The sequence below is a fragment of the Nannospalax galili genome, unplaced genomic scaffold, assembly GCF_000622305.1.
Source record: "Nannospalax galili isolate Female #2095 unplaced genomic scaffold, S.galili_v1.0 scaffold113, whole genome shotgun sequence".
Lineage (NCBI taxonomy): Eukaryota > Metazoa > Chordata > Mammalia > Rodentia > Spalacidae > Nannospalax > Nannospalax galili.
The window spans coordinates 4,924,121-4,950,897 of record NW_008335444.1 but is presented as its reverse complement, the minus strand read 5'-3'; the positions used below and the strand labels follow the sequence as shown (position 1 = coordinate 4,950,897).

General features: G+C 43.5%; 1 protein-coding gene across 8 annotated transcripts in view; it reads right to left on the bottom strand.

Annotated features, from left to right (window-relative positions):
• Window positions 1-355: 355 nt before the first annotated feature.
• The window catches only part of Nav1 (neuron navigator 1), a 273,468-nt gene continuing 247,046 nt past the window's right edge, over window positions 356-26,777 (bottom strand). For 6 of the 8 annotated variants that reach the window (XM_029562161.1, XM_029562164.1, XM_008830296.3 and 3 more), the window contains 15 exons: window positions 24,918-25,039; window positions 24,169-24,177; window positions 20,339-20,535; window positions 19,932-20,124; window positions 19,681-19,849; window positions 19,294-19,391; window positions 18,570-18,665; window positions 18,166-18,325; window positions 17,534-17,769; window positions 16,199-16,353; window positions 16,000-16,071; window positions 15,092-15,288; window positions 14,050-14,168; window positions 8,912-9,109; window positions 356-7,423 (listed from right to left, as the gene is read on the bottom strand). In XM_029562161.1, the coding sequence (XP_029418021.1) occupies window positions 7,328-7,423; window positions 8,912-9,109; window positions 14,050-14,168; window positions 15,092-15,288; window positions 16,000-16,071; window positions 16,199-16,353; window positions 17,534-17,769; window positions 18,166-18,325; window positions 18,570-18,665; window positions 19,294-19,391; window positions 19,681-19,849; window positions 19,932-20,124; window positions 20,339-20,535; window positions 24,169-24,177; window positions 24,918-25,039 (2,117 nt within the window). In that variant the 3' untranslated portion in view covers window positions 356-7,327. The remainder of the gene's footprint in view (window positions 7,424-8,911; window positions 9,110-14,049; window positions 14,169-15,091; window positions 15,289-15,999; window positions 16,072-16,198; window positions 16,354-17,533; window positions 17,770-18,165; window positions 18,326-18,569; window positions 18,666-19,293; window positions 19,392-19,680; window positions 19,850-19,931; window positions 20,125-20,338; window positions 20,536-24,168; window positions 24,178-24,917; window positions 25,040-26,777) is intronic. The other 2 variants (XM_029562163.1, XM_008830297.3) reach the window with 1 other exon arrangement.

The window sequence follows — 26,777 nt, the reverse complement described above, 5'->3', positions numbered from 1 at the left end:
TGGTTTTTGCTTCAAGCTCCTGCCTTGGCTTCCCTGGATGATGGGCTGTAACCTATAAGGTGAAATGAACCCTCTTCCTCCCCAAGTTGCTTTTGGTCATAGTGTTTATCACAGCAACGGAAAGCAAACTAGGGCAGAAACTATGTCTACAGTGGATCCAGATTCTTCCCTGCCCACCAACCAAAGAGGTGGGAAGACGCCTGCTTAGGATTTGGGGTTCAGACATTTCCAGGTAGGTGGGTTTTGCTTTTGAGTTAGGCAAATGATCACAAGTAGCCTAACTTTCCAGATCAAGCGATGGCCATAAAATAAATGGACACAGAAACCAGGCAGAGAGGGAGCTGGAGAACCAGTGGACAATACAGGAGATAACTTTATTGAAACGCAAATGGTATAGAACAGATGAATTTTGCTGGAAGGAGACATGCCTGATGGACAGAGGACCCAGGTAAAGGTAGCCTCTGTGGTGATGAAGGAAGGCCTCTTCAGCTGGCCAAGGCATGAATGTAATTTTCAACCAATTCATTATTCAAAATGAATTAGTGAAGGGACAGCCGAACTCTCTTCATGATTGTTACCGCAACTATATACAACAGTTTGCTTTCCAGATTCAGTTTTGTCTTTTCTGTATTAGGTATAAAAGGGGATAGATTGGAAGAGGCAGGGGTCAAATGATAAACAAAACAAAATAAACAAAACAAAACATAAACACACAGACACACACATATCCTGGTTTGGGATTTTTGTGCCCAATAAATTTTAAAAAGTAAACGAACATTCTTGCCCACCCTCCACTTGAGGAGTGCCATGCATTTGAGAAACACAGACTGTCACATAAACAGTGCTGCCTAAAACAGGATAGGGAGTGGGGAAGGAAAGGAAGCTACCAGGGTCTAGAACTCATTAAAAATTCTTTTGTTAGAAGCAATAAACAAAAGAACATTAGGAAGTGGGAGGCCACTGCACAGCAGTAACCAAGACTGGTTGTGAGCTGGAGTTTGTTCCTTATATCTTCTTTTTCAGAGAAATGGCAGGGGAGCAGGATGACGCTACAGGAGATAGCCAGGGACCCATCACATCACGGGCCTTCAGGAGGGCAAATAGGTGATTTTAGTGCAATTATTTTACACTTGCCATCCTCATACTTTAGTCCTTGAAGTGCGTAGTTTCTGAGCTCAAGAGATCTGGTACTACTGATTTTTTTGTGTTCTACACAAAAGCACTCTCAGAGAAACTGACAGATTAGAAACAAAACTTCTAAAGGGCCTCATCTCTTCCATGACCTTATCAGTTAGTCTGTGAGTTTGGGAAGATATGAAACTCTTTCTGGATTTCTTTAAAAAAAGAGGCATTTGTTGAGATCTGTATATAGATCCTGGTATGGGAATGCAAAGGCTGAACCTAAGGACGTAGAGTCCCGGTTCAGTGTGTAGAACTCTCCGAGCTGTGGGGAGGGAGCACAGACAGAGGCATGTTGGAGCTGTACAGTGGCTAGCTGCCTTGGGGAAGGAGGGTCTGACCAAGTTCTCAGACCCAGCAGTGTTCTTTATCACTCATAGAAGGGAGAAGGATGTTGCTGGAAGAACATTTTGTCATGGGAATGCAAATTAGACTTGAGTTAACTTACCCTATTAGAAACTTAGCCTATTATCAGAAAAATGTTTAGACAAAGAATCCAGCAGAAGAGCAGTCTGGACTAGAGACCTCCAACACTTTCTCCCTATTGAAGCCCCTTAGTTTGCCAGGTAGAAATTTTAGACAGGTTTTTCATTGAAGGTTGCACTCAGCTAGGAAATACACAGGTGCTTCCCTAACACGTTTCATTGTGAAAAACAACAACAACAAAAACCCAAGAAACATAAGCATGAGAAAAGTGACTTTGAAAATAATGTTAATAATGATAATGTAGGATCTTCTTATTTGGGGTCTTAAACCACTTGAGTGAGGACTCTGATACTTGGCTTCCCCTTCTAACCAGTGGACTCTCATGCTTCAAATTCACTGGAGGGGCTGTTAATTTGTATTGCTGGGCACTAACACTGCAGTTTGACTTGGTTAAATCTGGGGCAGAGTCTGAGAATTTTATTTCTGACAGGTTCCCACATGCTGCTTGCTGCTGCTGGTCTAGAAATATCCTCTGAGAACCACTGCTTTAAAGAATGAAAGGTTGAATCAAGGAACCAGGGACTCACCTTTCACGATCACCTTTCCAGAGTGTTCTCTATGACATAATTATTAAGAAAGATGGCCAAAACATCAAACTGGAACGAGCTAGTATAAACAGGGTTATTTTTTTTTAAGTCTTTTTGTAGCCCCAGCTGACCTGGAACTTACTATGTAGACCAGGCTGGCTTTGATCTCACAGAGATTCTACTGCCTCTGCCTCCCAAGTGCTGGAATTAAAGGCATATGCTACCATGCCCAGCTAAAACAGGATTGATTTTTAACTGTCTTTGTCTCCTTGCAGTTATGAAGGTTCAACTGGTTTCCTTACTTCAAGACTATGCTACTTTCCAGTCTACTCTGTCTTCTGTAGGTCTATGGCCAGCACCACCTGCTTCCAGAGCTAGGGTAAGCAGATGTATATAAATGTACCCTGGGCAGTGGGGAGAGCCAGGTCAGTGGCCCTGTTATCCTGAGCAGGTTAACTGAGGACTCATGAATGTATAAAGCTGATTTGATTATGAAGGGCAGGATCTTCAGGCTTTGGCCATTTGGGAATGCATTTTATTCATGGCCTCCTTGTTGGGAACTAAAACACTTGAACAGTTCTCAAAATCATATAAGAGTGTATCAGGACTGGTGATAGAGGCCCAAAATCCCAACTACTTGAGAGACTGAGGGAAAAGGATCACAAACTCAAAGTCAGCCTGGAATACTTAGTGAATTCAAGGCCATCATGGGCACTTAGTGAAACTCTGTTTTAAAAAATAAAAGCAAAGATTTGAGATATAGCTCAGTGGCAGAGTGCTTGCTTAGCATGTGTTCAATCTCCAAAACTGGAAAAAAAAAAGTGCTAGCAAGTCTGTTAGTACCTTATCCAACTCTCTTGCCAACCCTCTGCAATGGGACATTTCTCTTCTTATCATGGGGGTTGGTTTATGGAGTCTATTTATTAGTTTCAGTTTAGTTAATACCCAAGATGAAAGAAAGGATAAAGTATGATAAACTGCAACTGACAATCTGAATTACTTTAGCACTTTAAACAGCTGTGTGATTAGCATAACTTTCTCTCCCAAATACTTTGTAATAAAAAAATCAGCTGGGCATGGTGGCATTTGCCTTTAGTCCTGGCACTTATGAGCTGAGGCAGGCGGATCTCTGTGAGATGGAGGCCAACCTGGTCTACATATCGAGTTTCAGGTCAGCTCGGGACTACAAAACAAACAAAAATCATTAAAGTCTCTTGAATCCTCATATATAATTAGGTAAATGTGGTCTATGCATATGATGAGTGTCATCCTTGGTGATAATGGAGGCGTTGTAAAAGGCAGCAAGCCACCACTTCTCGCCCTACTTTTCTGGAACACTATAGGAAACAGTCCTCAGGTCACTGGAAGGGGGGTATCTGTCTGAATAGTGTAACTCATTTCTGAGAGCTACAAGTGAAGAGACGGCCAGATTAAGTCCACTTAAACCCTTTCAAACCAGAAAAACAAGACAAGAAATAAAAAGGGGGAAAAATCATTCTTTTGTCTTAAGTCCTTCAGTATGGATAGATTAGTTAGAAGGTTGGCAATTCAAGACCAAATGTAGTATACCAACCAATAAAGACTTTCCTTTTTTTACCCCATTCTTCCCTGTCCGTCTTTACCTTCTCAATGATTAGACTACATGAAAGACATTGGTGTAAGGATTTACAAAAAGAGATAAGCACCAAAGAGTTGCCAGAAAGCATAACTAAAAAAACCAACAACACAAAACTCAGTGAAGCTTCAGAACATACGAGACAGCAACAGCAAGCTGCTCTTGTGTGCATGTGTGAAAGATACATACAGACATCAATCCCATAATAAATAGCCTCCAATACCTAGTATTTTATTTTAGTGCCTAGGCAGGGACCAAGAAACAAATACATTGGATACAACTTATTGGTTTTCATCCAAAAGAGGGACTCTGTTGAGCCTCTCCTAGAGCTGAGACTCATCAGGTTGAGACCAACACTGATGTTGGGTATTGAACCCTCTTCTTTACTAGCCAACTTTGGTGAGGGATGCAGTTAGGGGAGTTGAAGGGGAAGGGAACAGCACAAATTCCAGAATGCGATAGACTGGATTCTTCTGAAGCAGCAGAGAATTTAGCTCTGGGACCTAATTTCTTCTTTCTGAGGAGTCCCCAGTAGTCTCAACCAAGAATCAAGCGTGAAGATCAGAAAGAACGCTGTGGATTTGCTCCTTGCCATTGTAGAGCACTGAGGGGGAGCTCAGGTTTTTGCTTCTGAGAAGTGTGGATGACCATCACAAGGGGTTATAATAGCACCATGAGGAGGGTCGACCTTCTGCGGTTGCCACATAACCATGATTCCTTTGTGAGATAGTTGATTCCACTGTGAGGGGCCCAGATGCATGACTGTAAACAGGGTCCCAGGTTCCAGAAGGAAAGTGGAGGCTCCAAGACCACTTCACGAGATGGGAACATACTTTCTGGAGGAAAGCTATTAGAGGCCTGGACTAAATGCAGCAGTCAAGTGAGAGCAGAGGGTGGTGGATCCCAGGAATAGAAATGAAGTCACTGTATGAGAGGCCTCCAGAATCAACCTGCTGTAGACCCAAATAAAATTCACGATGGTATCCATGGTTACCAGAGCCAAGAATCCCTCTGCGGTTTGAGGCAGTTGCAATGGAAGAAGGCATTTCCCACTTTCCTTCTTCTCAAGTAGCCAGTAACATCCATGTCAGAAGGCACTGGCTGGGCAGCACCAGAAAAGAGAGTTAAAAGCTCAATCATTAGGATGGCATTAAAAGTCTGAGCCTTGCCATGGAACTGGAGCTTAGGATAGGGTTTGGAAGAGGCCTAGTCCAAAGTAGGACTATCCAGTCTTCCCTTCCTTCTCAAGTTGGAACACCCAGCTCTGAGACCTTCTTACTCTGCACAGCAGAGACCTTGAGGCAATGATCTCAGCACCACCCTCGGACAAACAGCCTCTTCCCACCACAGAATTGCATATTTTGCAGCTGAGTTGGTTGGAGATTTTCACAGCTCACGAAATTAGCAGCAATAGCAATAATAGTCTCCAGAATAGAGGACCCTGTCATCCCTGGGGCTACCAGGTGAATATAGAAGCTTTGGGGGAGGGCAGGGTGAGGGACAACCTAGACCATCTTGAGGACCTAAATGAAAATATACTGGTTTGAAGATTCAGGTGCATGTAACTCCTTGGTTGGGTACAGTAATGGTCCAGGTTAGTATGCCTATGGATTCTATAGTATAGATTTTGACAAGTCTTGTGCTACTTAGGAATCTGAAGAGCAAACACTTAGGCCTAGGCTCATCACTATATCCCTGAACTGCAGAGTGCTGAAATATTAGCCCACCAGGCAGCTCAGCCTGGACTCCAGTCCCATCTGGTTTCCAGAAAAGACAGAAGTAGACTTGCTCACTCCAGACAAGCAAGATTCCATAGTCCAAGCTCCATCTTGATTGCAGATCTTCTGCCTACAACATAATGAATATCTAATCAAAGGCTTCTTTTGACCAACTCATTGGATTTCACCTGTTTCTTAAATGATCTTAAACATCCAGACAATATGGAGGTGTGCACTTAATGGAGGTTAAGATTTCTTCCTAGTCTATGAACTTAAGGACCCAAGTCTTGCCCCCCTTTTAAAACATAGTGACTGGTACACAGTTAAGTACTCAACAAGTACTTATCAAACAAAAGAGCATGGATTGCTAGACCTTCAGGGCAATAGGAAAAGAGCAACTTCTGCGAGGGGTGGGATCTCTTTGGAAGGCAAATATTGGCAAAAAAAATCAAACTCCTTGAGCCTCATGTTTTGATTTGGAGCATCTCACATGGTTGTTCAGTCTCTTATAAGTGAATATTTACCTGTCAAAAACAAACAGCTAGGGAATTTTGATTCAGTCAGGCAATGTGGCTACCATCCAAATAGTGCAATGAGGGGCCAAACAGGCCATAAGACAGGTGGGTGTTTCCAGTATTTTGGTTTTCTTCCAGTCCATGACGAAGCTCAGAGTAGATTTTCTATCATGCCAGAGGATGGCAATTGAGCTTCCAGGAAAAACATGTGCTTTCTCAAAAAGAAAGTCAAGGGACCTGGGTTCTTTCTCTCCTACTATTCTGAGTCAATGTTTCTTATCTCATATAAGCCCCAAGGATGCCAGAGATAGTGGCATGCCAGGCATTTAACTTGTACCAATTATATGAAATTAAATCCTCCAAAGAAAACCTACTTGGAACGCCAAACTATCCCCTGGAGAGCAACCCAAGTATCTCATGGACAATGTGAGAAAATGGGGGATCGAGGGGAATAAATAGGCAAATGAAGGAAAAAAGTAAAAATTAAAATAAAAAATAAAAAATGAAAAAGTAGGGTTTATTGACTTTCATGCATGTTAAATTAGAGGGTAGGAAGACAGAGCTAGTAGTCTTTCTCTGAAGGCTGTAATGTTACTTTTGTGGTTTGGTGATGTCTTAGATTGGTAGCCATCTTGTCAATGTCCCCTATGTCATCCAGAAGGCAAGTACTGGCAGCTCTCATTCTTGGCAACTGGGTCCCCTCTCTCCAGCTTCATCTTTTCCATTGCTTTTATACCTTTCACAGGTTGATTTACACATTTTTAAAAAACACATGCTTCTTTTCTGGGCTCTGGCCAGAAAAATCTTTGGGGAAAGATTGTTGGCAGTGGTGAATTGGGAAGGATCTGCAAGAAAATCTGTGGAGCTTCCTGCCTCCCTTTGATTTCTCCACAAGTGACTGTCTCAGAGGTGTTCATGAGAACCAGTTAGAAACTGCTGCAGAGTTTTTTGATGTCTTCCAAATCCCTCCCCAGAAAGCCCAGAAGTTTGTAGGTGAAACAAGAATTGAAGAAAAGACCCAGAATCATCTTTCCTCCAAAGTCATGAGAGGAAGCCTACTGTATTTAGTATTTAGGGGGCATGAGTTCCCAAACTCTACCCCTCCAATTCCTACTATGAAGTTCTCAAAGATGCAGCACCAAGAACCTGTTCCTCTTCTTGCCCTCCTCCTCCCTCCTTTTCTCCTTGTGGGGTTGGAGAGTTGGAGCTCTGAAAGAAGAGGGGAGAGGAGGATCTCATGAAGCTGAAGCCAGCCTTCTGCTGTCCAGGGTGACAACTGCTAGACTCTCAGAGTGTCGCCTGAAGGTTGGGGTCCAGGATGGTTTCTCGATCTGGTGACTCAATATAGTTGGCAGCTTCTTGAAGTTTGAGCAGCATGGCCATCTAAAAAGAAGTAAAGAGATGGGTAATTGAGAACAGGGATGCTGGGTCCTGTCTACAGGGAAATATATAAAAACCTAGATCGTGGGCCTGATCCTCAGTATGATTCAGAACCCGGCATTTAGGGGTAGTTCCTGAAGAAGCAATAACAACTGCTCCAATCCTGATGTAAACACATGCACATAAACAGTCAGCTCTTATCACCTTTTCTATCTATATTATTAATTAATCTCCCAATTGAAAAGTGTTTTGACTCATAACAGCTGTTTTCAACAAAGTCAAAATTTAAATAAAAGTGTATTATGACTTAATTGTAAGAATTCCTACTGGAAAGAGGTACAATTGCAAGGTCATATGATTTATGAGTTTTAAAATATTTATTATTTTTATTTTTTGTGTATGAATGTATTGCCAGCATGTATGTAAATGCACCTATGTTGTGTAATGCCCACAGGGGTCAGAAGTAGGTGCTGGATTCTCCTGGAACTGGAGTTATGGATGGTTGTTAACTGAGATGTGGGTGCTGGGAATCAAACCTGGGTCCTCTACAAGAGGAGGAGTCTCCTGAAACTGGTTGTCAGTCTTCTGCAACAAGTGCTTTTATCTACTGAGCCATCTTGCCAGCCCTAGAAGCTTCTTTTAACTACATATTTTAGGTACTAATCTTCTTTTGGCTATATCTATTGCAAATATTTTCCCCTACTTTGCTTTTTACAGGGGTCATGTAGAATTCATTTAGCTGATGGAGTCTCAGGATAATAGGAGAGAGGCAGAGGCCGAAAGAGCACTAAAGTGTCCTATCGCTCTATTTCTTTGGTTGATAGTGTCTTTTTTTTTTTTGGTCTTTTTGAGACAGGGTCTCCCTGTAGTCTCAGCTGACCTGAACTCACTATGTAGACCAGTCTGGCCTTGAACTCACAAGGATCCACCTGCCTCTGCCTCCTGAGTGCTGGGACTAAAGGCATGCACCACCACGCTGGGCTGATATTGTCTTTTTATAAAATTATGTGTTTGTGTGTATGTCTGCATGTGGGTATGTGCACATGAGTGCAGTGTCCACAGAGGCCAGAGGTAGAGGTATTGGATGCCCCTGGAGCTGGAGTTCTAGGCAGTCGTGGGCTGCCTGACGCGGGTGCTGGGAACTAAACCTGGTCCTCTCAAAGAGCAGCAAGTGCTCTTGCCTGCTGAACCATTTGTCCAGTCCCTCTTTGGTTGATATTCTTACATAGACTCTGCCTGTCACTTGAGTCTTATTTGTTAGAATACATCTTCCTGGGATGTTATTAACTTCAGCTAGGCTGCAGGCCTATGATCATTATAACCGAAGATCATGATACTCAAGGGCCTCATTCTGGTCTTGGCCTTGCTGAAATTCCTCAATCCCCTAGGCCCATCAGAGTATGCCTCAAGAATGTGAAGAATTCAGCTCTTCAATACTCTCCTTTTGTTTGTTTCTTTGCTCTTTAAAACTGCAGAATGACTTCTACTCACCAGAGGATCTGAGTCCAGAGAACTTGGAGTACTGTCTTTGACTGTCCTGTCCTCTGGAGGTGAGGCTATGCTATGAGGGCCCACAGTGGGTGGAGGCAGGTGGTACAGCTTTGATTGGTCTTGTTGGGCTGATGGCCAGGGAAGAGTATCCCTGACCCATTCCACAGGGTCTTCCCAAGCAGCTTTCTGACCATGGACCTGGAGAGAAGAAAAATGTGATTAATGGGAGGGATGAGCACAGATTAGAGGCTTGCTCACGTTGACTCTTCTAAATTTCACAAAAACATGGTCCTTGGAAATATATACTTCCTCAACTGTGAAGACTTCAGGCTTTGAGAGGCTGGAGAGATGGCTCAGCAGTTAAGAGCACTGGCTGCTCTGAGGACTTGGGTTGGGTTCCCAACACCTACATGGTGGCTAACAACCATCTGTAACTCCAGCTCCAAGGGATCTGACACCCTCTTTTGATCTCTGCAGGCATTGCACAACACAGGTGCATTTACATACATGCAGGCAATACATTCATACTTCAGGCTTTGATCTGTATAGTGTTCCCGAGTGTCCCACTAAAGAAAGTAAAGTGCCATAAACAGAGTAATTTTGGAGGCTAATTTAGCATACTGTATTAAAAGTAAAAAAAAAATATTTGAGACAGGGTCTCACTTTGTAGCCCTCACTGGTCTGGAACTTGCTAAGAAGTCCTGGCTGGCCTTGAGCTCACAGAGATCTGCCTGCCTCTGCTTCCTGAGTGCTGGATTAAAAGCATGCATCACCACACCCAGCTAATTTTGTTTTGCTATGTATTCTAGGCGGGCCTCAAACTTATGGCTGTCTTCCCACCAAGCTTCTGAAGTGCTGGGATTATAGGCATGTGCCACCATGCCCAGTGGAAAGCTTAAAAAAAAAAAAACCAAAAACCTCATGGGGTTGAAGAGGTGGCTCAGCGGTTGAGAACACTGACTGTTCTTGCAGAATACCCAGGTTTGAATCCCAGTACCCACATGGCAACTAACAACTGTCCGTAACTCCAGTTCCAGGGGATCTAACAGCCTCTTCTGTCTTCCTCGGGCATTGCACGACACAGGTGCACTTACCTACATGCAGGCAATACACACATACATAAAATAAAAATAATAAAATACTTTGAAAAAAAAAACCTCATTAAAAAATACTTGGACTCAGGTGTGGTGGTAGATGACTTTAATCTGAGCACTCAGGAGGCAGGGGCAGGTGGATCTTTGTGAGATCAAGGCTAGGCTGGTCTCCATAGCAAGTTCCAGGCTAGCTGGGGCTACAGGGAGAGCCTGTCTCAAAAAACCAACAACAAATTTTGGGGTGTTCTCTGTAGTACAGACTGGCTTCAAATTTGTGATTCTCCCATCTTGACTTTCAAGGGCTAGAATTAAAGACATATACCACATCTTGTCTGGTCTAAATTAATTACTAATTGTTTGCAGTGCTGGGAACCAAGCCTAGGAATGCAACCATACTAGGCATGTGATCTACCACTGAGCTATATTCCCCACCCTAAATTTTTATTTTTATTTATTTATTTTATTTTATATTTTTTTGGTTTTTTGAGATAGGGTCTCCCTGCAGCTGCAGCTGGCCTGGAACTTGATCTGTAGACCAGGCGGGCCTTGAACTCACAGTGATTCATCTGTCTCGGTCTCTCAAGTGTTGGGATTAAAGGTGTGTGGCATCACACCTGGCAACAAATTTTTGTTTTTAATTGACAAAAATCGCATTGAGATTAAAAATAAGTAATGAGGATGGACAAAATGTTGGCAAAAGGACATGTGAGCCATGAAAAAGGTTAGAAAGTTAATTGTTTTCTAGTTTCAACTCTGACATAGCCTTGTCATTTTCTTTTCTTTTTAAAAAATATTTTATTATTTTTGTTTTACGTGTATGAGTGTACTGCCTGCATGTATGTAAGTGTACTTATGCCATGCAGTGCTCTCAGAGGAAAGAAGAGGTTGTTGGATTCCCCTGGAACTGGTATGAGGATGGTTGTTAGCTGCCACATGGGTGCTAATGACTCGAACCTGGGTCCTCTGCAAAATCAGTCAGAGCCATCCCTCTAGGCCCTTCTTTTCTGTCTTTCTTTTTTTTTTCTGTGGTGGATAAGTGAATAAAACTGTAATTGATAGTGAAAGTATAAAACCTTAATTGAAGCTTGATGGCTTTGAGCTTCGAGCTCGATGGCCATTCTGACTGTACACAAGTTCACTGAGATGGATAGAGTCTGGGACTGGGCAAGTGTTTGAGTGGCTTTCTTAATCTAGCTGTGGAATGTTTTGTCAGTTAATTAGAATAAAGTGATTTACATAATAAAAATTGTATATATTTATAAAGTACAGCGTGTTTTAAGCATGTATAAATGTGGAATGGTTAAATCAAGCTAATAGTCTGAATATATGAAGTCATATCCTTATTCTTTGGTGGTAGAAACACTTAAATCTATTTTTTCCTTCCTTCCTTCCTTCCTTCCTTCCTTCCTTCTCCTTCCTTCCTTCCTTCCTTCCTTCCTTCCTTCCTTCCTTTTCTATTTTTTTTTTTGTCTTTTAGAGACATGGTCTTCCGATAGCCCCAGTTGGCCTAGAACTGACTATGTAGACCAGGCTGGCCTTGAAATCAGAGATCTGCCTGCCTCTGCCTCCAGTGTTGGGACTAAAGGCACACACCACCATGAAGGGCTTTAGTTTTAAGTATACTGTTACCTACAGTTACCATGCTGCACAGTGTACCTCTTGAATTCAATATCTCTGAATGAGATTTTGTATCCTTTGGCTGATATTTACTTACCCTCACATCTCTAGGCCCTGGTAACTACCCATTCTATTCTCCTGTGAGTTGCTCTACATACATGTGAGAGTATGCACTTGTTATGATGGATACCTAAGATGCACTAAAGCTTATAATGCACAATTTTTTTTTTTTCAATTTTAGTAAAAAAAAATTTTTTTTTTTTTTTTTTAAGGACAGGGTGAAATTCACTATGTAGCCTTGGCCAGTCTGGAACTCACTATGTAGACCAAGCTGATCTTGCACTCACAGTGACCCACTGGCCTTTGCCTCCCAAGTGATGGAATTAAAAGTATGTATTACCACTCCTGACTTATCATAGCTTTAAATATTTAAAAATTTCTTGAGAACAAATTTTGTTTTTTTTTCTGTCTTTTTGAAGCAGGGTCTCCCTGTAGCCCCAGCTGCCCTGGAACTCACTATGGAGGCCAGGCTGGCCTTGAACTCACAGAGATCCACCTGCCTCTGCCCCCCAAGTTCTGGAACTACAGGTGTGCGCCACCATGCCTGGCTGAGAATAAATATCTTTTTAAGAAATTATTTAAAAAATTTTTTTATGTGTATGAGTGCATTGCCTCCATGTAGGAGGTGCACTGGTGTTGTGCAGTGTCTGTGGAGGTCAGAAGAGGGTGCTGGATTCCCTGGAACTGGAGTTATAGATAGTTGTTAGCTGCCATGTAGGTGCTGGGAATTAAAACTGGGCCTTAACCACTGAGCTATCTCTTCAGCCCCACAGAATAAACATTACTTTTTAAATTGGATATCTATTACTAATAATGCAAGATTTCCTTTAAAATATCCACAAATTTATAAATGAAACAATGATTTTGGTATTTTTTGATAGAAAACATTTTAGAAATTCATTATATCATCAGAAATATCTGTCTCAATAACAAATTACTTTTGTGGGTGATACATGATTGATAAGGACCAGTCATTGCATTGTTTTTTGTTTTTTTTAAAAATATTTTATTTATTATTTTATTTTTTACGTGTATGAGTGTTATGCCTGCATGTAGGTAAGTGCACCCATGTTGTGCAGTGCCCACAGAGGACAGAAGAGGCTGTAGGATCTCTTGGAACTGGAGTTACGGACAGCTGTTAGCTGCCATGTGGGTGCTGGGATTTGAACCTAGGTCTTCTGCAAGAATAGTCAGTGTTCTTAGCCGCTGAGCCATCTCTCCAGCCCCCGCATCATAGGTTTTTTTTTTTGGTCTTTTTGAGACAGGGTCTCCCTATAGCCCCAGCTGGCCTGGAACTCGCTTAGTAGGCCAGGCTGGCCTTGATTTGAACTCACAGAGATCCGCCTGCCTCTGCCTCCTGAGTGCTGGGATCAAAGGCGTGCGCCACCATGCCCGGCATCATCATAGTTTTTTAGTGCTGGAATGAATTTAAGTGATCATTAGGCCCTAACTTATAGGTGATAAAAATTTTTCCTAAATGCACAATAGACCTAAATAACTATTTTTCTTTTTTTTGAGACAGGGTCTCCCTGTAGCCCCAGTTGGCCTGGAACTCAGTATGTAGACCAGGCTAGCCTTGAACTCACAGAGATCCACCTGCCTCTGCCTGGGGGACTAAAGGGGCATGCTACCATGCCTGGCTTAAATAGCTATTTTTTCAAAAGAAGACACACAAATAGCCAAAAGTCCATTTTAATATGCTCAGTATCACTAATCATTAGGGAAACACAAATCAAAATCATAATTAATTATGATGTTACCTCAATAAGAACAGTGATTTTCAAAAAGACTACAGACAGCAAGTGCTGGTGAGGGTATGGAGAAAATGGAATGCTGGGAGTATAAATTATTATACCCATTATGGAAAACAGTACAAAGATTCCTCAAAAAAATTTAAAACTAACTGACATATCATCCAACAATCTTTCTACCAGATATATATCTGGAGGAAATGAGATCAGTATGTTGAAGAGACTTCCATGCTCCCTTGTTAATGCCAAGAGATGGAAATGATCCAAGCATCTATCAGCTGATGACTGCATAAAGAAAATTTGGTATATATACACAGTGGAATACTATTCAGTCAGAAAAGAACCAATGCCTGTCATTTACAACAACATGGATGGAAGTGGGGATCATCATGTTGAATGAAATAAACCATATACAGAAAGACAAGTTATCACTTGATTGCACTCCTATGTGGTATCTAAAAGAGTTAATTTCATAGAAATTGAGAGTGGAATGGTGACTGCCAGAGGCCGGGGAAGCAAAGAGGGAGGGACTATTGGGGGAAGGCTGAATAACGGGTAACAAATTACTGTTAGACAGCAATAAGAAGCCTACATGGAGTCAGAGGCTGGGGCTTACCTTGATCCCATCCTTGGCTCCTTCCTGTAGATAGGGAATGATGGAGTTGTTCCACAGGTCAATGAACCAGGTCCGGAAGTCCTCAATGCCAATGGGACAGGACAGAAAGAAGCAAGGGCCTAGGGAAAAGAATGACACATGAAGAAGTCTGGGAACCTTGATGCGCCCAGCCTCATGCTTCTTTTACTCCTTAGTACCGGGTACAGAGATATGACACCCAAAGCGCTAGAAGAAATTTGAAGTTGTTCATGACCAATGTGTGCTGATTGTCTGGAAAAAAGACAAGGAGTAAGGGAAGCATGGCAATCCCCCTACACACCTTTCCTCCTTTTTGCCATTAATTGTGAGAAGAAAATGAAGGAAAAGTTAGCTTTCTTTTTTAGCTTAGGACCTTGCACATGTGAAGTATGTGCTTTACTAGTGAGCTGTGCCCAGAGCACATTAATTTAAAATTTGATTTATTTATTTTTATGTGTATGTGTGTGTGCCTGTGTGAGTTTGTGTGTACCACATATGTGTAGGTGCCTGAGGAGGTCAGAAGAGTGTGTCAGATCCCCTGAAACTGGAGTTACAGATGGTTGTGAGTCACCATGTGGGTGCTGGGAACTGAACTCAGATCCTCTGCCGAAGCAGCAAGTACTCTTACTAATTAAGCCATCTCTCCATCCCCTACAGCTCATTAATTTATTTATCTTTTTTTTTTTTTTCCAACGAGGGGAAGTCTTACTATATTCCCCAGTCTGGCCTTGAACTTGTAGTGGCCTCAAGCAATTTTCCTGTCTCAGCCTCCTAAATAGCTAGAACTACAGGTGCATACCACCATGCCTGGCTTTCTGGTGTCTGAAATAATCTATCCAATTCATGATGCTAAATGCATTGGAAAGACTTGTTAAATACTTCAGTGGTTCTAAATTTGAAGCCCCATAGCTTGATGCTTCTTTAAGGCTAAGATTCCAGAAAGCAAAGGGAACATTCCTCCAGGAAGTAAGGTACAGGAAGGGAAATCACTTCCAGCATCCAGAGGCAAGCTGGACCCCAGTACCGATGAGGAAGTCCGAGGTGCTGTGTTTCTCAAGGAAGGTGTGGAGGTGGTACCACAGCTTGGGAACCCAGTCCAGCACCCGAAGCAACTCTTCCTTGTTAGCATTGATGTCACTGTCCGACTCCACCAACTTCCTCCGCAGGTAACGGACCAGGAAGCCATTGGCTGGCTCCACATTGTTAGAAAAGGTCAGCATCCTGCCAGCAATAGGGAGAACAGGGTCAGAGTGGCAATGGGGACACTGTCAGGGTTCATCCTTTGCCAGTTTGCCCTTCTTCCTGCTTGTCTCCCATTAATGCCCTCTTGGCTTCTTTCTTTAAAAATATATTTTATTTATTTTATTTTTATTTTATGTGTATGAGTGTTAAGTGCATCCATGTTGTGCAATGCCTGAAGAGGTCAAAAGAGGGCATTGGATCTTCCTGGAACTGGAGTTAGGACAGTTGTTAGCTGCCATGTGGGTACTGGGAATCGAACCCAGGTCCTCTGCAAGAGCAACCAGTGTTCCCAATCACTGGGACATTCTTCCAGCCCCCACTCTTGGCTTCTTAAGTGATAGTAAGTGATGACTGCATTCAGGGCAGCAGCTCTGAAGAGGCAGAGTTAATTATCAAATCAGTAACCTGTTCAATAACTGCCTGGCATCACTGGATTAAATAGGCAGAGAGTCTTAAGTCAGCAGTATGTCATGGTCTCGCCTAGTGTTTAGTATCTTTCCTCTCCTCAAGGGTCCTCTTTCATCCCATAACTAACATGCAGATACATCCATATCCCCTTCCCAGCCTGAAAGACTCTGGCTGTTCTCTTGTTCTGCTGCTTACTGCCCCTCTGCCTGCAAATCCAGGGTTTAACTAGTTTATAGACTCTTGGGTAAGGCCAGAAGGCTCATGCAGAGACACAGTCCTTACCTGAAGCTCAAGTGCAAGCCATGGTTGGGTGTCATTTTTACAGGCTGATTGGTGGTACCTATAATATATGGACTGTGGGAAGAAAGAAGGAAGAATTCACTTAGTCTGCCTCAACAATTACTGTCTGCCATGTGTACATGGAAAGCTCACGGGCTGGACTGGGATGAATTCATTCTCCCTCTTCCCTGACCCAGCCTACCATTTATGATACTTGCAGGTGAGGGCCCCATTGACCAGCTCACTGATGGAGCCTGCTTCACTCAGGTCGTCCAATAGGATCACCAGGGGCACGTCCCCAATTCCTGTTTCCCTGTCTATCTGGTTGGCCAGGTTGGAGAGATACAGTTGCAGATCCTGGAATGAATAAAAGGAGCAGTAGGTCAGCACTCAGAAATCAGCATGTGAAGATCCTTAGAACAACTTTGGGGAAGCTTTGTTAGTTCTATATTTCCCTGGGGCCTTTGGTTCCTGTTGGATGTACTTGCACATTTGATTATAGAACCAGGTTACCACAGGCTGACTGACTGGTCCCAGAGACTTTCAAACATCTATTTATTTATTGAAGTGCTAGGGATTGAACCCAGGGTCTTGTGCATGCTAGGGAATCACTCTATCTCTGAGATAAATCCTTGGCTCCATTATGCAAACTCCTTAAAGCAGTGATATTCCCCCAAAGTAGGGACTACATCCTGTTCTGTAAATGGCTTTTCATTGGGCTGATATGAGCTACCATTAATGTACCTCCCCCAGACTGAAAGAGCTAAGACTTGTACCATTCTAAAGTTTTAGGGTGCACTCAAGATACATTGTCAGGGGGAGATAGCATGTAGTACTTAATCTTGAATACTTTCCCCCAGGTAGCCCATGGTCCAAAAGTAATGCTGGAAAGCAAGGTAGAGGGAATAAAATAAGAGATTGGCTATGAGAGACAGGCAGGGTGTGGAGAACATCATCACTGAGGGGATCTGAGGCAAAGGTAAGAGAAGGTGTGGAGAAAGAAGTTACAGGCAAAAGAAGTGAAGGGGGCAAGCCAGGCCTGGAGGCACAACCCAACTAACTACTGGGGAGGTTGAGGCAGGAGCATTGTTAAGATCCTATCTCAAATCAAAAAGTAAAAAGAGGGCTCAGGATATAGCTCAGTTTTAGAGTGCTTACCTAGTGTACATGAAGCCCTAGGTTTAACACACACACACACACACACACACACACACACTTAATGGCAAAAGTCAGCAAAGAAATTGGGGCAGGGGAGAGTGAAGACTGGAAAAGAAGACAGCAGGAGGATTGCTAGTTCAAGGCTAGCCTACGTTACATAGCACAAAAGGAAGGAAGAAAGGAAAGAAAAAAAAAGGAAAGGAAGGAAAAGAGATGAGAGGAAGGGACGACAGAAGGAAGGAAGGGGAAGGAAAGAGCACTTGAGGCAGGGCTGTGGAAAGGGAAAAGAGATTCAGGGGGCAGGAAGGGGCTAGGGAAAGGTCTTGGGGGATGCTGAGGCCTACACAACGACGGGTAGGTGGTCCTAGGAAGCAGCCACCTTGCAAGATTGCTGGTGCATATTGAAGGTGCTGACGATGCCCTCGGTGACCTCCCGGCCTGAGCGCTCCACCAGGTACTCAGCCAGACGATTGGTCAAGTAGGTCTTGCCAGTGCCGCTGGGGCCAGAGAGTACCAGGCGCCGATGCTTGAGCAGGAGGCTTATGTAGTGCTGCATCATGGGCTTGGGGATGAGAGTCTCAAACACCAGGCTGTCGACACATTTCTCCTTCAGACCTGAACCCCACCCCAGAAAACATGAGTCTTGACCAGTTCTGAGGATGGCAAAGGACCCCCAAAGAGCTTTTCCTTCATCATCTAGGAGCCCACTGAAGAGAGTCAGAGCCACTTGCTTTACAGTTCCACAGGATTCCCCTCACCCCTAACTTTGAAAACTTGGACCTCATTTTTAGGGATATGCTTTGAGCTAGAGGGGAATGGGTAGAGTAAGAAACCCAGGCTTGACAAAAACATCAGACTGGATGCTACCCTTTTATATCCTACATTACTTAAGCACCTTATGTTAGTTTCTCAGTACTTTCTTGTTACATGAATGCATGATGTGTTATTTGATGGTCCTCTCCCTGCTTCCATGCCCCACTACCTCACCCCAAGATACACACCAAGACTGACCTTTGAGGGAGACTGATATGTTATTGACACCTCGGCGGCAGGGAGGCATCTCTGGGGGTTCAGCATCCAACACTCGTTTCACGTGACTGAGACTATAGCCATGGATGGACTCAGTGCTTAGTCCCAGGGTGGAGGCTGGGTCCATTTTAGAAATGTAATCCTGATAGACGGGGCGGGGAGAAAATGAAGATTGTGAGGGTGCTGAAAAGATACAAATGCAGTTGGAAAAGCCATAAGAAAAAAGGAATATTATAGGTAACAAAAAGTAGAGGAAGAGTAGGGTTTGTACTTTTCCTGTTTTGCCTGTCTCCATAAAGTAGTAAAGGTTCCCAGGATCCCATGCCTGGATGGCTGAATGCCCCTTAAGAGGATGAGAGCCTGTGGGAGTATGAGTAGCTCTTTACCTTGAACACTTGGAAAACAGCTTCATCCAGCATCTTCCAGTCAACTTTGCCACTGACCTTGCTACATCCTAAGAAGAATTCCTGCTGCTTCAAGTCCTGTAAGGTTAAGGTTGAAGCATGTGAGCCTCAATGCAGATGACACCAAAAGAGGGGAACTTAGAAGGTCTCATGAGATGAGTACTCTAGTTCTAGGAATACTCAGAACCTTGATTTTCTTGCATACATATGACAGTTCAGATATTCCTCTATGTTATAACCTCTGTGACACCCCCCAAAAAGCTGGAGTGGAGACAAGAGGACCAGGAATTCAAGGTTATCTTCTGCTGCACAGTGGAATCAAGGTCAGCCTGAGCTACACGGGCCCCTATCTCAAAAAAAAAAAACAAAAAAACAAAAAAAAACCAAATAGAAAACAAAAAAACAACAAAAAAGTAATAAACCTATCATGAGTTGAAGATAATGTGAGTCCAAAGTGCATTCAGTACACTTAAGTCATGGAATTATTTGCTGTTTACCTTCATGGTTATACAGCTGGCTGGGAGTTGTGGTCATTACCCCAGGACCTTGAGAGTGTATCATACTGCATATTGCTAGTCCGAAGAAGGGTCAAAATTCAAAATTTGAACTATAGTTTCTACTAAACATGTACTGCTTTTGCTCCAATGCAAATTAGGAGCATCTATATTATGTTGGCTCCTATGCTGTCCCTCCCTGAAGTCCTTACCCCTTTGATGATGTGCTGGGGCGGCATCCGTACGACCACTCGAAGGGTTACTTCTTCTTTTGGACCACAAGTGCTGATGCCATCCATGGGTGATAGGTCTGTAGGGATTGAAAAGAACTAATTGGTTTTAGGGGCACTTTTCCTAAACTTTGTAGTTATCCTTTCCAAATGACTACTCCTTATTTATGACAAATGGAATCTAAAAAGACATTAGAATTTAAGAACCATTAACAACTCCTAGTGCCTTCTGACAGTGGTATCTTCTAGATTTCAATACTGTTATTTCCTGGCTCAAGGAATATGCCACAGAGCAGCAGGTGGAATGGTGAAAAAGGGAACCAGCCCTTTTCTCCTCCACCCACACAGGCTCTTCTCTCAAATAGGTACCTGTGTCCGTGAGACTGGGACTGAAGGGATGGGTCAGTGCAAGGCCCAGAGAGCGGCGAGGGGATGACAGAGCAGATGATCCAGGGACCTGCCCTGGAGTAGAGCCTGAGGAGGGGCCGGGGGCAACTTTCAGCCTGTCATTCTCTGCTTTCAAAAGGTCCACCTCCAACTGTGGCAAGAAGAGACAGGGCAGGGTTTCAGACATGTCAGACCGTGCTCTCTCCTTCCTACAGCTTTGCCCAGATACTGACCTGCATGTTGTGCATGGTCTCTCGAAGCTGATCCAGCTGGTGGGCAGAGTTGAGGGCCTCCAAACGGATGTCTGTCAGCTTCATCTCTTTCTCCCATAGTTCAGAGCGCAGCTCTGATACCTCCTTTTTCTCTGGTTCCTCTTCCTCACTGGCATGGAACAGTCTAGTGTGGGGGGTTGAGTGAGCAGGAGCCCTGTAAGGAAGTGAGAATCAGCCTGACTCTCAGAGAAGCATTGAGTACCAGGGGATACTGACATGCCCGGCATGTCAATTGGTATGCTTAAAGGGTTCCTTTGTGGGTCTCACAGACTCAGGGAAGGCTAGCAGTAAGGTGGCATTTGTCAGGGTCTATGGAATTATTGCCAGCTAGCAGCTTCCCCAGGGTGGTAGGTGGATGGAGCACTTACTCAGTGACCTCAATGCCCACAGAGGATGAGTTAGAGGACTTGATGGAGGGTGATGCAGTCTCCGTGGAACTATGCTGCAGTTTCGGGGATGACGGGGCTGAGGAGTCAGGTGTGGCAATTTCCTCTATATCAGAGTACGAGGAGGCAGACTTGGGGCCCTTTTTTATACTGAAGGCTTTATTGAAGGAACTTCGAAGCTAGAAGAGAGCAGATACCAGGTAGAGAGATATCAAGGCTCTACACTGGGATGAGGAAGACTGGTTTAGGTCTGGGACAGGGATGTGGAGGCAGAGGACTGACTTGTAATTAAGCCCACTCTAAGAGGTGTCAGTTGATTTGTGGCACATGACAGCAGAGTTACCTAGAAATTAGGACCAAGAGAACAGAATCTTTGGTTTGTTGCCATTATAGGCTAGGGGAACATCTTGAGTATTCTCACTCCATGTGAGGAACTATGTCCCCAGTGACAGAGGTGACATGGTCTATCTCTCAACAGTCCAAATCTACCTTCTTTAGCAGACCAATATCTGAGTATTTTAAAACTCTAATTTGGGGTCTTAGGATGCCACCTCAGACTTGGGCTCATCATCCTAGAATCTATTAATCTCTTCACAAATCAATTAGAAACTAACAGTATGGTTCTGTGGAGATCAAGAGAAGGGAGTGGTATCAAGTTTCTCTTGGTATTTTTTATTCTCAGCATATGACACAGTAGTTAAAACACCAGATATAAGCACGCCTCCCCCCAACTCCTTTAAAGATAGGTTCTCAAATAGACCAGGCTGGCTTTGAGCTTACAGTGTAGCAGAGGCTGATGTTGAACTCCTGATCCTCTTGCCTCCACCTCCCAAGATTACGTATGTGCACTACCATACACACCTTTTAGCACTATTTACTATGCCAAACGCCACAGAACAAGGGCTATCCCTGCAATTCTTGGGCTACTTGGGGCATTAGAATTTGGCCATAGCTGGTTTAATTTTGGTGTTGATGAGTTTGGGTGTTAGGAATGTGAGCTAAATATGCAAGCCGGGGACCCTGACCCACACCCATTCACATGCATCCATACAGCATGCACACACACAACAGGGGCACAGACACGGCATGGCAGCAAGAGACAGAGAGTAAAGGAGAGGTCAAAGGCTACAAGGGACAAAGGCAAATCACATCTTTGGAACAGTAAAGGAAAAGGAGGATAAACTGAGTATCTCCTTTCAAAGTGTCTCTCTTGGAATAGGTTTCTTGGGAGCTGGTGGAGCTACTGCAGGGTGTGTACAGGACTTCTATAGGACCAATCTGACTGTGGAAGGATGGGTGAGAGAGCATGTGTGCAGTTGGTTAGCAGGTATTATCATGGAGAAATCAGGGGTCGAAAGTACCATAAAGCTCAGTTGTGGAAATGAAGAGATGGGGCTGAAAAGGCCGGAGTTGATTTGCTTGACACTGCATCTTTTAAAAAACATTTTATCTTATTTATGATTTTTATTTTATGTGTTTGAGTGTTTTGCCTGCATGTGTCTAAGTGCACCTGTGTTGTACAATGCCCATGAAGGTCAGAAGAGGGTGTCAGATCCCCTGGAATGGAGTTAGGGATGATTGTTAGTCACCATGTGGGTGCTGGGAATTGAACCAGGTCTTCTGCAAGAGCACCCAGGGCTCCCAATCTCTGAGCAATCTCTCCAGCCCCATTATTGTGCACCTTAAGCCCAGGAACCAGAATCTAGGCTTTCTAATTTTCAATCTGTGGCATTTTCTCCACACCAGTGCCTCATGGGAATCTGAGTCAGTCTCTGTCTCTGTCTCTGTCTCTGTCTCTCTCCACTCAGCAGAAAGAAATCCTGTGACCATAATCTGCCACAGCATAATCCCTCTGTAATGATTAAACATCTGTGACAATAATGCTCTGTGTATCCTTCAGTATCTGACAGTCAGGGCTGCTGGGAGTTATTTACTCTGTAGCTAATGGTTCAGGAAAGACGAATAGGATTCTTTGCTAAGGAGAGGTATACTGGAGCTTTTCCAGTGTACATGTGCTCTGTAGAAAGTGCAGTGCTCCTCAATGTATCTGATGATATTATCGCTTTTTAAGGAGCATCTCAATGGAATGGTAATGTAGACAACACATTTTGGGAAATGCTAATATAAAAAATGGTGTTTAGATGACCTCCAGGCCTCCTCTGTGCTCTGTACTATTTGGTCAGGGCTCTGGTGAAGCTGGTCTCCCAGACCCCTGCTTCTACTGCTTCCCTTCTGACTGGACAGTGTCTCTGTAGAAAGCATTCCAATATATTGTTGGCTATTTAGCCCAATCTCACTTCAGCCTGACTTGGGTTAGGACAGTTAGTCACCATGTGGGTGTTGGGAATAGAACCCAGTTCCTCTGCAAGAGCAGCCAGTGCTCTTTACCACTGAACCATTTCTCCAGTCCTGATTTTGTTTTATCTTTTTTTTTGGGGGGGGGGATCTTTTTGAGACAGGGTCTCCCTGTAGCCCTAGCTGTCTTGGAACTCACTATGTAGACCAGGCTGGCCTTGAACTTACAGAGATCCTCCTACCTCTGCCTACTAAGGGTGTGCGCCACCACGCCTGGCTCCAATTTTGTTTTTTAAAAATTTATTTATGTTATTACTGTTTGCATGTGTCGGTGTATACACCTGTGCCATGATGTGTGTGGAGGTCAGAGGACAACTTTGTGGAGTCAGTTCTCTCCTTTTACCTTTATGTGGGTTCCTGGTACCTAACTCACTTGCATTGCAAGTGCTTTTACCTGCAGAGTCATCTCATGGGCCCTCTTCTACACTTTTTGAGACAGGATCTCATTATGTAGCCCAGGCTGGCCTTGAGCTCATGGCGTTCCTCCTGCCTCAGTCTCCCCAGTGCAGGGGTTTCAGGCATATACCACCAGGTTGGGAGGCTTCTTAATGACTAGAATAATGGCCTCAATTTTTCATATTCTTCACAACTCCTAGCACATGTTAGGAGAACGTTAGAGTGAAGGTCAGACATCTATTTTGGAACAGAAATTCTGGGTCACTTTCTATTTGCCTTAGACTATACTGTAGCCCTGAAATGTCCTTGGAAGGTCCATGGCGTTCAGGGTGACTTTAGAATTCCCTAGCTTGGACCACATCTCTCATTTGTCTTTGGTTCATATTTCTCTAGAACTAAATTTTTATGTTAAAGTCAAAATGAACTGGTCTCTAGAAACTGATAACCTTCAGCCAATAATTCTCTTCCATTTAGGCTTCTAAATTAAATGGTACAAAAGTTTTAAAAAATATTTTATTTATTATTTTTATTTTATGTGTCTGAGGGTATTGCCTGCATGTGTGTAAACGCACTTGTGTTGTGTGCAATGCCCTCGGAGGTCAGAAGAAGGTGTCAGATCCTTTGTAACTGCAGTTACAGATCGTTGTTAGCTGCCATGTAGGTGCTGGGAACTGAACCCAGATCCTCTGCAGGAGCAGTCAGTGCTCTTAACTGCTGAGCCATCTTTCCAGCCAGAACAAAAATTTTAAAAAAGCTCATTTCCTGGATAACAAGTACAATGTGTCTGCTTTTTATAACAGGCCAATTTTAGAACAAGGAAAGATGGTAGGCAACAGATTTAAATTTTGTTAGGATTTCCCATTTGACCCCTAAGCAGACCACTCCTCTGTCCTCATGAGGGGAAGCTGTGGATGTATCATGCAGTGAGGTAAGTTAGGAACTGGGGGGCAGTTAGTGTTATGAGTGGACCTTTTTTTTTAAGTGGAAGGAGTTGCTCTTGAAACAGGGAGGGTGTGGCAAAGGGAAAGAAAAAGTAAAGGGAGAGGAATGGGATCTCTTACCTCATAAACCTGGAAAAAATAGGGATTTGAAGTCAGCATTTTGAAGGAAAAAAAGTGAAAAGAAAAAGAAGAAGAAGAAGCAACACTTAATCACTCATTTCACACAGCTGGCTCTTTTCTGCATTGGGCAAAGGTCTGTGGATAGTCCTCCTGAACAGGGGACAGAGGAACAAGAAGTCTGGATCTGGGATGCTCTCCCTTCCATAGTCAGCCAGAGGAGCTGAGAACACCCTAGATCTACCTAAAGATTTTAGAAAGATCATCCAAGGTCAGTTTAGGGTTATGGGAGGGACAATACACATGAAAAACCCACCTCTGGACCAGCCCAAAGTAACATATAGAGAGCTTCTGGAGTGATGCTGGAAGGTCTACAAGCCCCTCTCCAAAACCAAGGAAACGGCTCCCAGGGATCTAGAATGAGCCGCTTTGCTTATAAATCTCCCCACAGTGAGGGAATGGAGAGGAAGTGATATGCCATTTCTTTCCAAGCTCCTTCTGTGGTCAAATACATTTGACCTCATCAATATGGCGAGCCTCAGGAAAGCAGACATGTACAAAGGCTGCAGGGAAGCTGGGGACAAGTAGGCAATGACTAGAGGAATGAGAATTCAGCAGATCTTGATCCAAGCAGGTGTCAAAGTCAAGTTTGTACTAGAAGGGACGATCTCTTGGTTAACCCTGAAACTATTGGATCCCTGCACTGAGGTGAAAACAGTCTACTATGGTTTGGCTCCAAAACCTTTACCTACCCAACTCTTTTTCTTCTTCTTTTTGGCATCAGCATCCTTGCTGCTGCCAATGCTGGAATAACTGGTGATGCTGTTGAGGCTGGAGATGCTATCTGATGAGTTCTGTCTCTTGATCCGGAGTTCTATTGGTCAGGACAAGTGGGAAGAACACAGAGGTACATTCAGAGATGGCATGAAGTTTAAGGAATGTCTAGTGGCAGATGAGAGGAAGAGGGAACAAACCAACTTCTAGGTGCACACTACTCAAGATTTGGAATTTTTCATTCAATAAATATTTATGGAGACACAGTCATGCTTCAACATAGATTAAAATGCTAAAGCTAAAAAACCCTGCACGATTCCTCTTCTCGGAAAGTTCTTAGTCTAAGAGGGCATTGTGGTACCCAACACTGGGAGGCTGGGGCTAGCAGGATTATGAACTCTAGGATAGCCTGGGTTACATAGCAAGACACTTTCTCAAAGCAAAATGAAACAAAAGCAAAAGCAAAACTATCATCAACAACAACAACAAAAAGAAACCCCCAGTTTAGTAGGAGAAACAAAAGTGGAATAAAGTAATGAAGTCAGCTTGACTAGGTCTGAAAAGGACCTACTTGAAGCTGGACACTTTCATACAATCTCTGTCTCTGTCTCACTCTATATGTGTGTTTCTTTGCTTGTTTTAAGACAGGAGCTCACTATGCAGAACACATTGGTCTTGAACTTGTGACAATCATCTTGGATCTGCCTCCCATATATGAGCCACCATACCAGTTTTTTGTTATTGTTGCTTGTTTGTTTTGTTTTTGAGAAATGATTTCATTCTATAACATAGGTTGGTCTGTAATTCTCTAGGTAGCTCACGCTAGTCTCAAACTTGTGATTCGCTAGGTACCCCAGGCTCGTCTCAAACTTCCTGCCTGCCTCTTCAGTGCTGGGATTACAGGTGTGTGTCACCACACCTAGCTACCCTATTATATTTTATGATCCTTCAGCAATATTTGGCTGCTTTTTGATTCAAGACCAAATATAAGCAGCCTTGTGCCCTGCATTTAACCTGAATGAGCTTCAGTTTTCTCATATGCTAGGCAGAAAAATCTCAACTATCTGAGCAGGTTTGTGATATCATAAAAAATGAGCCACTTGGGGGCTGGGGAGATGGCTCGGCAGTTACAAGCATTTCCTGCTCTTGTAGAGGACTGAGGTTTGGTCCTCAGCACCCACATGATGGCTCACAACCATCTGTAACTCTAGTTCTAGAGGATCTGATGCCCTCTTCTGACCTCTGTAGATGCCAGGCAGTTACATAGCGCACATACATACAGGTAAACACTCATAAAAATTAAAAAGAACCACTCTTCTAAAAGAGGGGAACAAAAGGGTTAACAAAGGAGATGTCTGTGCATTCAAAGAGCAGAGATGTTTTTGAACACTGGGTAAAAAGATTGGTGCTAAAAGAAAGTACATGCAAAGGCCCTTGCAAGAAATTTGCTTTCGTGTGAGGTGTTGCTGGCAGTGTGGTATAGAGGCAGCACAAAGCATCTGTGAGGGTGCAGAAGGAGGTGTGTAGAGATCAGTGGGGGGCTGCTGAATGCTTGTTAAAATTTGCCTTTGTGCCCTAGGTAATGGGCAATAGACATTCTGAAACAGTATGTCATACATAATACTGTCTGATTTGTTTTTGAGACAGGGTCTCCCTATAGCCCCAGCTGGCATGGGAAACTCGCTGTGTAGACCAGGCTGGCCTCAATCTTATAGAGATCTGCCTGCCTCTGCCTCCCAAGTGCTGGGATTAAAAATGTGTACCACCATACCTGGCATTCTATTTGAATTTTTTTTTTTTTTTTTTGTTTTTTTTGAAAAGGGTCTCCCTTTGCGCCC